Below are 14418 nucleotides of genomic sequence, written 5' to 3' on the forward strand. Positions count from 1 at the left end.
AAAAACGAAAAAAAAAAAAAAAAGTATGTATTTTATTACACAGTTTATATAGTTAAACTTCTCTGATACATTTGCAACACAACCCAGAAGGCCAAGTTAAACTGATTACTTCACCACTCTGGTCTCAGTTATTCCCCACTAAACTAGCAAAATTAAAATGTTAATAGATTGTTTAAAGAAACTTTAGGGAAGCACTGGAACTGGAGTTAGAATAATACAGATAGATTTTCTGTTTTTGCACTGGGAATTGAACACAAGAGTGCTCTACCACTGAATTACATCCCCACTCTTTTTTATTTTTTATTTTCAAGATGGTCTCATTAAGTTACTAAGGGTCTTGCTAAGTTGCCAATGTTGGCCTCAAACTTGGGATCCATCTGCCTCCATGCCTGGCTAGATGAACAGATTGTCTAAGAATTGTAGAAACTAACTTTATTCTCTATATCCAGATACATGAGAAGGACAAAAATCATCATTCTCAAGAGTTTGGTGGAGCAGCCAGTCATTCAGAATGGGCAAGATTAGACAGAAATGTCTGAGTTTTAAGGCCATCTTTCCATCACCGCTGCCCAAGTATAGTAGAGTCCTTTATCAAAATCCACCAAGATCTTTGCATTATCTTTCTTGCAACCACACTGGAATGCTCTATGGTAGAAGTGGAATAATGCAAAATATTAAACTACACAGAAGGTTAAAAGTTAGAGTCATGATCAGGGAGTAGAATGGTTTGAATAGTATCCCCCAAACTCATATCCACCCACAGCCTCAGAATATGACCTTATATAGTCAGACATCACCTACTGATGGGACATGGCCTGAGAGGTGCATCATCAGGCAAATTCATCACTGTGTGAACATCACGGATTGTATTTATACAACCTAAGACGGCTATATAGTCACTAGGTGGTATAATCTTATGGACCACTATTATATATTCAGTCCATTACTGATCAAAATATCATTATGAGGTGCATGGTTATATGTTTTACCTTTAAAGAAAATAGTGTCTTTGTAATTATAATGAAATAAGATGTGGTCATACTGATCATATAGGCAAGAACTCCAGTGACTGGTGTTCTTATGAGAAAGACACAGAAGAGCAGGGAAAGCCCACATGACAATGGAGGCAGAAAGGAGAGTGATGCAACTGCTAGCTGAGGCATGAGAAAGATCTCTGACACCATCAGAAGTAAGGACTCTTCCCTGGAATCTTTAGGGCAAACATGGCCCATTAACATCTTGCTTTTGGACTTCCAGGTTCCAGAATTGTGGGAGAATTTCTGAGTTTTAAGACACCCCATTTCTACTTTATAATGGCAGCCCTAGAATCAAATACAAGGAAGTATGCAAAAGGTTAACCAGGGGCAGAAACCAGAAAGACGGCATTGAAAGGACAAACCAATAGAGTTTGAATGACCAGAATGAAGGGTTTGAATCCTGATTACTCACAGGCTGTGGGAAGTTACTGAAACATTTAAGATTTGGTTTCTTCAGGAAATCCTAGCACTTAACCAATGCCTCCAATAGCACTCAATAATTATCACAGATGTGGCAAGAATAGGGCAGAAACACATGAAAAACATCTCTGTTAAGACCAGGAATTATGGCTCTCACTTAAATTCAAACACTGTAAATATTATAAGTAAATACTACTGTCAGAATGTGGTGTCTATTTCCTTACACTGATAAGACAACTCCTAAAAATGTGTAACTAACGTTTGCTAACAGTGATGGCCTTTTAGCTTTACTTACAAAGAAACTCTTGATTTAAGTCTACCTTATCCAGAGCTCCTGGGATTCTCTGCGTTAGTATAATACACAGTGTAGCTCCTAAATATACTGATTTATCTGTCAATAATCAGTTCTATTTTCTCTTAAGAAAAAGGAAAGAATTAATCTTACCCCATGTTGCACTACTGTTTCAGGGAAGCGCCTCAAAAGAAGGAGCAACATTTCTGATCGTTCCAACGTGTTGAAGCATTGTTCCGTAACCTTGAGTAACATTTCACACTGGACCCGACCAGGAAGGGTTTCAAATAAACCTGGGTACAACAAATTTACCTTTAAAATGTCTTCCAGAGAGAAAATACTGAAGCAAAATATGTTAAGTAAGGCAATTTCTTGTACTGAACAACAGCCAATCACTGTGGTCAGGTTTCACTTACAACCTGGTAGGCTTTGGAACTCTACAGTATTTAGAACAAGAGGTTTACTGAAATATGATAAAACATTTGGAGGCTTTACTGAATCCACAGCACAAGAATGGTATGTGTGGACAGTCACAACAGTGTTTGTTGCAGGTTGAGACAAAGAATATGCACTTGTTTCAGTTAAAATGACCTCAACACCTACTTTATATTTTATCTTGAATTTGAAATCTTTGATTGGCTATAGTAATACGGAATTTTTTTTTTTTTAATTTCAAGTTATGAAAAGTTCCTCTCTTGTTTTGCATAGGTCTACAAATACTTTCTGGTTACTGTAAAATGTGTTAAAAATATAAATTTCCTTGTCTCACTTATAGCTCCACATACTTTAAGAAAACTTAAAGAGATCTAAAAATATTCAAGGGACTGAGTGACATTACAGACTTTAGTTGCCAAAAGTAAAACATATGTGTTTTATACCAATACCACAGATGTGACTTTCTAGTGAAATGCCTACATATGATTTGGTATTCCATAAATGATAACTTCTACAATATTAAAATATTACTCCATTCTTACTTCTTAAAAATTGGGTTTGTTTATCCTGTGAATCATTCCTTAATGCTGATGTAATAATGCTGATTTCTCTCCATACCACCGGCTGGTCTGGGAAACTCACAAACCTGTTTTTAAAATATGTACATTAAATTAAAATGTCAGATTTTATACAGTATCCAAAAAATAAGTAAGAATATTAACTTTACATTTTTCTTTATTTGAGAAGAATACTTAGATATGGCAAAACAAACCAAAATAAAGATATGAAAAAAAAAAGGAAGAAGACAGAAAACAAGAGAGAAAGAGAGAGAGATTAATAATATCCACTGTTGGCAAGGATGTGGGAAAACTGGCACTTTTATACATCTGTGGAAATAAAAACTGGGATAGTCCTTTTGGAGAGCAATTTGGTAATGGATTAAAATTTTAAATATACATGCCTTCTAACTATGAAAATATGTCTTAGAATCCTCTTCCAATGAATACGAAATTACTTACTGATATTCTGAACAAAATTTCAAGTAACTTGAAACTATCTAAATGTCTAAGAAGAAAGGAGTGGTTATGAGATGCTCCACAGGCACAAAAAACAATAAAGAGAATCCTGACATACTGTCATAGAAAGGGCTCCATCCATAATGCAAGAAGAAAGCGAGCTGCAGAATTTGAATAGTTTAACCTCACTTTTGTAACCTCTCCCTCCCCAAAACATTTATATGTATTATGTCTAGGTGTACAGATACACACACAAAACTTAACTCTGGTTGAGTTAGGAGAGACTTCACTTTTTATTCTCTATCACTTAAGTTTTGTTTGAACTTTTGCAATGAACATGTTTATTATATATTATTTATAATTTATTCCCAAAATAAATTAGTGGCTAGAAGTTTTTTAACACGAATAAAATGACTTCTCACAGACGGCATGTCAGCAATAGAGAAAGACTCCTAAGTAAGCTCTGGGTACCAGCGATGTAGACGAACTTTAAGTAATCTTCCCCAACTCGCACTTCACACACAGAAACAAACGCTCAGTAAGTGATGCTCACTCACATTTCGTACAGCAGCCTCCCGGCGGTGGCAGTCCTCTCGGCATTCCGCTCGATCGTGTACATCTCATACTGCAACACACAGCAGGCCCCGGTCACCACCCAGTGCCGGGGCAGATTCCACATCACCTCCAGCCTCCCTGGTGGGCCTTCAAGGAGTCCCCTCCGGGACAAGGGAGGGCCCGAGAGCAAAGCATCACCTGGTGACACGGGACCACACTTGTGGCAGCCCTGCCCAGGGCTGAGCAGCGTGACCCTGGGCTCACTTCCACCCGTCCAGCTCCCAGGACTCACTGGGATAACGTTTCGAAAGTAAGGGACGCTGAGCAAATGGCTGCCACTGGGATGAATGAATGGGAGCGTGGCCTTCCAGGGGCGAAACCGTGCTGTGCAGCCTCAGAGCAACACCACACCGCCCGGCGACCCAACCAGCCCGACCTCCAGAGGGCTCCGCCGCGGAGGGGTGTGGACCGAGCGGCGCGCTGAGCGGGAGGTGGGGAGGAGTGCGACAGGCGGGGCGNAGTCGGCGGGGTAGAGGCTGCGGGCAGTGATCAGCCACGCCTTGGCGGCCCACAGGTCCTGCGGCACCAGCTCCCGAGCTCGCTGCACCAGGAACTCGCTGTCACTCTGGGCCGACATGACCCAGGAGCGAGCGAGCCGTCGGCCTAACACTGCCGGACCTTCCGGCCCGGAGACTTGGCTACAGCCACCGCCGCCGCGGGGAGCCACTGCGCATGTCCGGAGACGCAGGGAGGCGCGCGGAGTGGAGCGGGAGCCTGTTCCGGGCTTTGCGAGCAGCCTCCTGAGGTCGGCTCTCCGGGACGGCCAGGTTTACTCTCCCGTGAAACTGGAGTCTGGTCACCGACTCTGCAGGGTTACCTTCAAAATATGGAGAAGTGGATTTCATTCTTGAGGATTCCAGCTTGACCCTGGTCCAGTCAGGGAGCATGCGCGGCAGCCGGGCCCGCAACTTGGAGCTACTTGGCTTTGGGCTTCCTCCGCGTTTCTTCCGCGGTTATCGGCTGGAGTCGGGGGACCAGCGGACAAGGGATGGGAGGTGACTAGGTGTCCTCTGAGGCCTAAAATCCGGGGATTAGACTGGGAAGAAGTTTGAGAGGACACGCGGGGGGTGTTCGGAGAGGCGGGAAGGAGCGGGACTGCGCAGGAGCTTCTGAGCCCAAGCCGGTGCTGCAGCCTCCCCGGACCCCGGAGCCGTGAATTATTTTCCCGGCTTAGCGGTGCAAAATCCTGGGGCTCGACTGGGTGGAGGGGAGGAGCGTTGGGAGCGTTTGGTCTGGTGCTTCTTTATATTTCCTAAATCCATCCACGTTTTGAGACTTTTTTCACCTTTATTCTCTGATTCACCCATGCATTTATTGAACAGCTGACATTTGGAAAGTGTTTTTCTTGGGTGCTTGTGAGAGCTACGAAGATGTGCGAGATCAAGGGAAAAGTAGTGACACGATTTAAATTATCTTCTCTAGCCAGAATTCCAACCAAGATTTACAGGTTGTTTTTACTAATTTAGAAAACAAAACAAGACCAAAAAACTCTTGACTTCACATGAGTCTGCAAATGTGAACATTTGTGTCTGTCTGCTTTACTTTTGAGTCACCGTGGGATTTCAGGAACTGCAGGTCGGGTCCATAAAAGTCTTGAGGTGAGCTGAAATCACTCCCTGGCAACAGCAACTTTCTTATCACCTGCCTGATGGATCCTGAGATAATGATCAACTAGACGTTATTTTAACAGGGCTGCTGGGACTGGGTATTTCTGGTTCCTTTTGTCTGTGCAATCTGGAAGTTTATGTCAGTATCCCTGAAGATAGGGCTGGAAACAGCCCTTTGTCTTCCAAGTATAGCTATACTGATTAAAGTTCCTTTCATGTTTCCCACCATTACTTTTTCTGTTTGGTTTTTGGAATGGACTGACATGATTAGTTGGGAACCCAAGAGGCAGATTTCTGGCCTATGACCCCTGGAACAAAATCAATGTCACTTTCACCAAACCTTTACATTTGAGAGAAGGAAAAATATTAATTTATGTGCTCTGATGAGAAAGCAGTATTCATTTGGTGAATAGGAAGAATGTGCCCAAAAAGTGAGTTCTGAATATTAGATTTTTGATCCAAGTTTCATGTACAAAATTGCATCAACTTCTGTTGTCACTGACTGCCACAGGAAACCAAGAGATAAAGAATTCCAAACTGATTTGCTTAATAGAAAATGGAAATTGCTGTGTACTTACATGCAAAGATAAATATTTTTAATAAATATATTACTATTTATTGTAATATGTAAAATATCTATTTACTAATTCTAGTAATTTACAAATAAATAATTCTGTTTGTGGTGAATTAGTGTATAATTTAGACATAAGTATCAAAAAGTGCAGACATAGAAGAGCATATATCATGTAAAGCACCAGTGCTGTCAAATCCATTAATATCTAAGCTCTTTTATTTTGTTATTGTTTAAGACATGGATTTTTGGGGGGGGGGGGAGTACTGGGAATTGAACCCAGGAGTGCTCTACCACTGAGCTACATCTCCAGCAAACTCTACCCCTTCTTGTTTTTTTGGAGACAAGAGTCTCACTAAATTGCTGAGGCAGGCCTCTAACTTGTGATCCTCCTGCCTTAGCCTCCCAAGTTGCTGGGATTATAGGTGTGAGCCACCCAACCAGTGAAGTTATGGAAATCTCTAAGACTTCCCCTTTATCACATTTTTTTAAAAACTTGATTCTGTTTCATTAGTATCCTCAATAATGGCAAAGTTTGGCTAAGTTTTCTGCATTAACCTCATCCTGTCACTATGAACCCATTATGATATTAGCACTCCAGGAAGCTTTGTGGTTCTAAGCACGCTTTTTATTTTCCCTCTTGGTGCCAGGAACACCCTAAATGTGTGATTTGTAGGCCACTCAATGTGGATTTGATTCTACTCAACAATGAAATATTTTGGGCTTTGTAGAATAGGAGAAGGTAGAAAATTGAATTTAAACAGCAGTTGGGATATTTTTTACTTTAGAAAGTGTAGGTCATACAAACAGATTGTAGCTAAATATGTTTTCATTATTTCACTGGTTTTAATAAATAAGGTATATTATGCTTTGGATAGGAGGTGTCCCCCCAAAGCTCCTGTGTTAATGCAGGAGGTGAAGTAATTAGATTGTGAGATCTGTAACCTAATTGGTGAATTAACCCATTTGGGAGATTAATTATTTGAATGCATTACTGGTGGGTAACTGTAGGCAGGTGAGGCGGGTCTGGAGGAAGTAGGTCACTAGAGGCGTAACCTCAGGATTTATGTTTTATCCTGGCTCATGGCTGTCCCCCTCACCCTGCATCCTGTCAGCAGTGAGGTGAGCAACCTTCTTCTGCAGGGCCCTGCTGCCATGATGTCCCACCTCACTTGGGCCCAGAGTGATGGAGTCAGCCAACTATGGACTGAACCTCTGAAACCGTGAGCCAAAATAAACTTCTTCTCTAAGTTGTTTTTGTGAGACAGTTTGGTCATGGTAATGAAAAGCCAACCAACAAAAAGTGTCACGTCAGAATTTTCAAATGGCAGAAATGACAGATGTGGGTCATTGAACTTTCAGGTTTTCATCTTAAAATTGAAGAAACAAAAACAAAGCTGTACACTTGTTCCTGGATCTTCTATTGAATGTACATTGTAAATGAACAATTTTAATTTAGGGGATAAATCAGGGAACTCTGGATGTATTTTGATTTTTTGCCAGAAAACAGTAAGATTTGTGGCTATTTTCTAGCCAGCTTCTTAATTTATTGTGGCCTCCAGCTAAACATTTCTCTTGAGTTCATGTTGGCATCTCACAGTACAGAAGGGTGGTCCCCCACACAGGAAGTCCACTTCTTCTGGCTTGTTCCGTTGTGTCTTGAAGCCTCATGTGAAAATCTGGGCACCTAGCTCAAGTTCTCTGTGATATGTTAAGGTTTGGATCTGGAACGTACCCTAAAAGCTCACATGTTGAAGGTTTGGTCCCCAATGCAGCAATGTTCAGAGAGAGGGCTTGGGAAAAGTGATCAGATCGTGAGGCTCTGATGTCATCAGTGGATTAATCCCTTATGGATTTATAATTTGAATAGACTGTTGGGAGGTGGTAGAAACTATAGAAGATGGAACCTAGTGAAAGGAGTGGGTCTTTGGAAGTATCCCTTTGGAGACTATATCACATCTCCAGGCTCTTCCACTACTCTACTCCTAGCTTCCCAATGACAACCGGGGAGCAGCTTTGCTTGCTGTATGGACTCTTCAAAATATCATCCTAGATCCTTCCTGGGTGTTGAGACTGGCTTGAAATTTTTGCTTTAATAAATACATGTGGGGAGGTGAGTATAACATACATTGTACACACTGATGCTGTAAGAGATTCAAAATTTGGGTATCAATTTAGGCTTTCAACAACTATTCCAAGCCATTGTCATGGCTGAACCTCGAGCAGATGACCTTGGCTTTTACTAGAAAGGTTGAAGCCATCAAGCCTTAATTTTGGAGACTGTTTTGTTTAGATATTAGGTATTCCCAAAAAGCTCATGTATAAGAATGCAGGATTTTTCCAAAAGTGAGAAGATTAGATTATGATTTGTGATATAATCAGTGGGTTAATCCACTGATAGAGATTAACTGGGTGATTACTCTAGGCAGGCAGGGTGTGGCTGGAGGAGGTAGGTCACTGGGGGAGTGACTTTGGGGTTTGTATTTTGTTGCTAGTGAACAAAGCGCTCACTCAGGCGCTCTCTCTCTCTCTCTCTCTCTCTCTCTCTCTCTCTCTCTCTCCTTCATGATTGCCATCTCCTGAGCTGCTTCTCTGCTTCACACCCTTTTGTGATAAGTTCTGCCTCAGCTCAGGCTCAAAGTAACAGAATCCGTTGTCTATGGACTGAGACCTCCGAAACTATGGGCACCAAATAAACTTTTTCTCCTCTAAAATTGTTCTTGTCTTTGGTCACAGCAATGAAAAAGCTCACTAAAATAGACACCATACCCTATTCTTCTTTTAAGACCATATACCTGATCACATATGCATTCATTTGCTACCCTCTGAACCCAGAACTCCTTTTAGTTCTTCAGGGTAGTATGTTTTTATTGTCTTCACTGTCACTTCTCCTGTGCCTAAAACATACCCTACTAGCTTCATTGGCAGGAAATCTTCCCTCACCCCACTTCTCCTTGTTCCAATCATGTTTGTTTGTTTGTTTGTTTTTTGTTGTTGTTTTTTTGGTATTGAGGATTGAACCAGGGGCACTTAACCATTGAGCCACATCCCCAGCCCTTTATATTTTATATAGATACAGGGTCTCACTAAATTGCTTTGAACTCTTGATCCTCCTGCCTCAGCCTCCTGAGCGGCTGGGATTACAGGCATGCACCACCACACCCGGCTCTACCATCCTTATACTGTTTTGTAACTGATAGTTTACCAGAGGAAATTCCATCAGATTATCGATTTTATCTATCTTTATGCTCTTACTTCCTCAGCCCCAAGGACATGCCAGGTATATATTAATAATAGGCTAGCAATAAAATTCAAGTGAATTTGAATTCTTTGACTTTTTGCTTACACATTTGCACAAAATTTCTAATTTTATACAAATTTAATTCTGTCTAATTTTGAAGACAAAAAAGATTTTTTTCATTCAAAGCCAAAATCGTCACCTGAGCTCAGAATCTTATACTCAAAGACTCTGCCTTATCTGTTGATCCCACATCTATAGCTTCAATACATTTTCCTGGTTTCTTCTAATAGTTGATGTGTTTTATTGGGTTGCTTAGTTTCCCATGGATTACAGTCGATGCTGTGTGCTACGGTTTGAATGTGCTCCCCGCAAATTATGCATTGGAAACCTAATCTCTAATGCAACTATTTGGGGCTGTAGGTATTTAGGTCATAAGCGCACTCATTAATGGATTCATGCTGATCTGGAGAGTATGACCTCCTACTGATGAGGGGGATAGACAGATGGAAGTGGTGGGGATGTGAGGTTATAGGAATAATTCTATAAAATGGGCACACTGTGCTGACCCCCACATGCTTTCTTTTCCAAGAAGCAGATGACCTGCAGCCTTGCCTGCCCCAAGTGGACAGGATATGTTACATTCCTCAGCAAACTATCTGTTATCTGCAGAAGAAATGTAGGCCCAAAATAATGTCTATAAGAGGAACTCAAGTTACCCTGAAGGGGGACACTCTTATGCCCCTTTTTCATAGACCTGTGATAAGGCTAATTCATACTAACAATAAAACCTTTAAGACTGAATGGTTAAGAATCCAATTAGAATTGGTCAGCATGGGTCAGGGTGACCTAGAGTTGTCATGGCAGTGGGGACTTGAAAATCTGATGTTATTCTGCTGTCATCAAGTCAAGAGGTGGACCTGGGAGGGACTCTGGAAACTTCTCTGGGATCCCGAATTAAACTGGAGTGCAAGAGAGGCACATGGTCCTTCTCCTCTCTGAGAGGCCCCATTCTCTCCCTTTTCCCTTTGCCTGTCCCTTCAATAAACTCATGCTTATTACTCTGAGTGACATGTCTGAAATCATTCTGACTTAGTCACAAGAATCAGGGTTTGAAGGGGGGGATCTTCATGCTGCCTCAGTTTCTTGGAAGGTCCCAGCTCTGTAACCTACCACCCCCCAACACACTGCATCCCCCCTCCCATGTGATACCTACCGCCATGACATAATGCAGCAAGAAGACCATCACCAAATTCCAGTGACTTGATCTTGGACTCCCCAGCCTCTAGAACTGTTGAGAAAATATATTTCTTTTCTTGAAAAATCACCCAATTTCAAGTTTCCTTGAGAAGTTAGCCATGGGGGTGATAAGTTTAAAAAAGTTTAGTGCCCTTCCCTCAAGGGGTACGGATGGCAAATTTATTAGCATAATTATGTTTCAGGGTCCTCCTCTGATGGATCAGGTCCAAGGCTGGATTTGTCTGAGACCACATCCATGCCCAGCTTTCTCCTTTTCTTCACCCTGCACCTCTGTCCTCCAAGAAAAACCTCAGTTGCTGAGAGCCATAGCCAAGTAGGAATGATGCACGACATTTTTGGTTGAAAGGTGACACCAGCAAGCCATTGAGATGATAATGATTATGTTAAGATGTGCATTCAATTGGAGATTAGACCCCTGCTGTCCGCCTCAGCCTGCTACTTTGGAGCTCTGGAGAGTTCCCATTGGTTGGGGAAGTGTGGTAGGAGGGAATTCCGGAGGAGGGTGGAGGGATTTCCTGTTGGTGTAGTGTGTCCAGGGAGAAGGCCGCTTGCGTGGCATTCGTGGGAGTTTTGGAAATAAAGTTTGTTCCTGCTTGAGTGGCTCGTGATTTTGTGCCCAGCCAGACTGCGGCACTCAGTAAATCATGTGCTCCCAAGTCCCTGTCTCGGGCACCTCTAGATAACCCAGCCTAAGACCATAGTTATTACAGGAGGTGCCTCAGTGAATCCTCAGGATTCAGGACATAGCTGAGGTCATAATTTGGGTGATTTGAATTCTGTGGCATGCCATGGATTTCCAGTGTTTTCATTTTCCCGGTATATCCATGTATGGGGAGCTCAGAGTTTTTTTCCATCACCACATGCCTTAGTCCATTTAGTGCTGCTGTGACAGTATCACAGGGGAGGGTTCTGGCTGGGGAATCTGAAGAAAAGGTGCTGGCATCTGATGAGGGTCTTCTTCCTATATCCTCGTGGCAGAAAGTAGAAGGGCAAAAAAAAGACAAATGCCAAAGCCTCACATGGCAGACCCACAGAAGAGAGGACTCGCACCTGCAGGAGACGTTCTTCCATTCATGAGGAGCCCTCTTCTTAAACGCTCCTCCTGAAAGGCCCCGTTTCTCGGTACTGTTGCATTGGAGGCTAAGTTTCTTATAGAAATTGTGGAGGAGATACATTCAAACCCTAGCACCACTGTTCATACCATTTATTCTATTAGGCAGAATCCCAAGAGGAAACAAAGGTATAGATGGTCCTAAATATATGATGGGTGACTTTGAATTTTTTAAATGTTTTCATGGTTATTGGGACAGGCCCCAAATGCCTGTTAGTTAGGCTTCCTTGCCAAGACTTCCGGCAGACTCTGCTATGTTGTTGGTGTGTAGTGTGTAGTTAGTGGTAGTGTGTAGTTAGTGGTAACCAGCCATGTTATGGTTAGTCAAGGCCAGAAACACTGTGATTCAGAAGTCAGAAGAGAGACAGAGAGCGGCAGGACCAGACTCATCTCTTCATAAGCAACCCACTCCCACAATAGCAGCATGAATCCATTTGTGAGGGTAGAGCCCTGGTGACCTAGTCACCTCTCAAAGTCCCTGCCTCCCAACATGGTTGCATGAGGATTGATTTTTCAACATAATGTGGGATACATCCAACCCATATCTGCTTTCTTCTTCCTCCTCCTCTTCCTCCTCTTCCTCCTCCTCCTTTTCAGTGGTTGATGTAGTGGTTTCATAATATGTTTACAATTAACCCAAGCCCACATTCACAGATTCACTGTATCATTTCGTCAGTAGTGTGGGTCCCTTAAAATAACAATAATTCTAATTCCTCCCTCTTGTTCCTGGTATAGCTACTCTCATTAGTTTTACTTACATAAGCATAAACACGCATAATCAGGTACATAGATGCTTTATTATTTTGAACAAACTGTCATCTGCTAGATCAGTTAAGAATAAGAACAACAGAAGTTTTCACTTTACTTTCATTTACTCAATCTTCTGGGTTCTTCCTTTTTTACATAGATTCATGTTTCTGACTTACGTGCTTTTCCCCAACCCTAAAAAACTTTGCATAGTATTTCATATAAATCAGGCAACAAATTCCCTCAATTTTGTTTAGAGTTTCTTTCTCTCTCCTTCACTTTGAAGGATAATTTCACAGCGTACCAAAATCTAGGTTGGTGACTTATTTCTCTCAACATTTTTAATATTTCTCTCTAGTCCCTTTTTGTTTTTGTGGTTTTTGAGGAGAAGTCAGATGCAATTCTTATCTTTGCTCTATAGCCATAGTGTATTTTTTTTCTCTGACTTTTTAGTATTTTTAAAATTCACCTTTGATTTTCTGTAGTTTGAAAATAATCTGCTTGCATGTAGGGTTTTTTTTTTTTCCTCTAACTTTTCTGTTTGTTTGTTTTTTTTGTCCTTGTTCTTGCTTCATGCTTTCTGATCCTCCTGGATCTGTGGCCTGGTATCTCACAATCATTTGTGAACATTCTTAGTTGTTATTGTTTCAAATATTTCTTCAGTTCCTCTCTTTCTTTCTTCTCCTTCCAATATTCCCATTATGCATGTTACACCTTTGGTCATTGCCCCACAAACCTTGGATATTCTGCTGATTTTCAGTCTTTATGCTCCTTGCTTTTCAGTTCTGGTGTTTCTACCAATAGATCCTTAAAGTCAGAGATTTTTTTCCTCAGCCATAACCAGTCCACTAGTAGATCCATCAATGGCATTCTTCACTTCTGTTAGTGCTTTTTTATTTCTAACATTTCTTTTCAGTTTTCTCTCAGAATTTCCACTTATACTTACATTGCCCATCTGTTCTTGCATGCTATGTTATTGGAGAGGACCCTTACATATTAATAATCATAGTTGCTTAACTTCAACATTCTTGCCATCCACATCTGATTCTGATGCTTCCTCTGTCTCTTCAAACTGAATTATTTTTTTTTTCCTTTTAGTGTGCTTCATAATTTTTTCTTGGTACTTGTACATGGTATACAAGGTCCAAGAAACTTCTATCAAAGGACTTTACTTTAGTATTGTGTGGTAGGGTGTTAGGGGAGGGGAAACAGCTCATAGTCCTATATTTAGGACTTGGTCTTTTAGTGAATCTGTACCTCAGGACAGTGGAACTCACAATGCTTCCCGGTTTTTCTCTCCCCTAGGTGACAGGAAAGCAAGAGTGGGCTGGGAATGAGTATTTCCCTTCTCCCACGTGGAAGTCAAGGTCTGACTGGAGCTGTGTATTTTCTTCCCCCAAGTAAGCTAGGTTTTGATAAAACCCCAGAAGCTTAGTTCAGGTTAAATAACTTCTCCTGAGGGCAGACATTGTTAAAAACAACATAGTGATTTTGTTTATCTCCAATCAGAAGAACCATTTTCACCCCAAACTAGGAGATTCACAGTATTAAAAAAACAAAAAGCCTAGTTTACCTTTCTTACCAGCTTAAGAAAGTTCCCTGTTTTAGCACTGAGGTAAATAACTTTGACATGACCAGTCCACTTTTGGTTCTGTTTCTGCTTTCTTCAGCTCCTTCATTTCTATAAAGTCAAATGTCCTTTGCGCAGCTCATTAGACTACTCATTATATATATATTTATATTTTTGGTACTGGGGATTAAACTCAAGGGCACTCAACCACTGAGCCCTATTTTGTATTTTATTTAGCAACAGTATCTCACTGTGTTGCTCAGCACCTTGCTTTTGCTGAAGCTGGCTTTGAACTCACAATCCTCCTGCCTCAGCCTCCTGAGCCACTGGGATTTCAGGCCTGCACCACTGCACCCAGCCTCATTCTACTTTATAGGATGAAGTGCTATCCAACATTAGAATCTCATATAAAAGCCAGTTATATTTTTAAACTAATTGCATTGTAATTTTTAAAACTACCTCTTTTATATTTTTAAACTAATTGCATTGTAATTTTTAA

At 41.3% G+C, this 14418-nt stretch overlaps 1 protein-coding gene and 1 long non-coding RNA gene across 14 annotated transcripts in view; one reads left to right on the plus strand and one right to left on the minus strand.

The window, feature by feature from the left end:
• The window catches only part of Ints10 (integrator complex subunit 10), a 33167-nt gene extending 28633 nt beyond the window's left edge, over positions 1-4534 (minus strand). For 5 of the 13 annotated variants that reach the window (XM_015499533.2, XM_015499534.2, XM_048801647.1 and 2 more), the window contains exons 1-4: positions 4264-4534; positions 3758-3825; positions 2727-2830; positions 1903-2042 (exon numbers count right to left, since the gene is read on the minus strand). In XM_015499533.2, the coding sequence (XP_015355019.1) occupies positions 1903-2042; positions 2727-2830; positions 3758-3825; positions 4264-4392 (441 nt within the window). In that variant the 5' untranslated portion in view covers positions 4393-4534. Of the gene's footprint in view, positions 1-1902; positions 2043-2726; positions 2831-3757; positions 3832-4263 lie in introns of all 13 variants that reach the window. The other 8 variants (XM_048801641.1, XM_048801638.1, XM_048801644.1 and 5 more) reach the window with 5 other exon arrangements.
• A 175-nt stretch (positions 4535-4709) lies between these two features.
• LOC125616395 lies at positions 4710-10298 on the plus strand. Its single transcript, XR_007347033.1, has 2 exons — positions 4710-4810; positions 7137-10298. It is a non-coding gene; the product is annotated as an uncharacterized LOC125616395 (long non-coding RNA).
• Positions 10299-14418: the final 4120 nt, after the last annotated feature.

This window comes from Marmota marmota, unplaced genomic scaffold (assembly GCF_001458135.2).
Source record: "Marmota marmota marmota unplaced genomic scaffold, marMar, whole genome shotgun sequence".
Classification (NCBI taxonomy): Eukaryota; Metazoa; Chordata; class Mammalia; order Rodentia; family Sciuridae; genus Marmota; species Marmota marmota.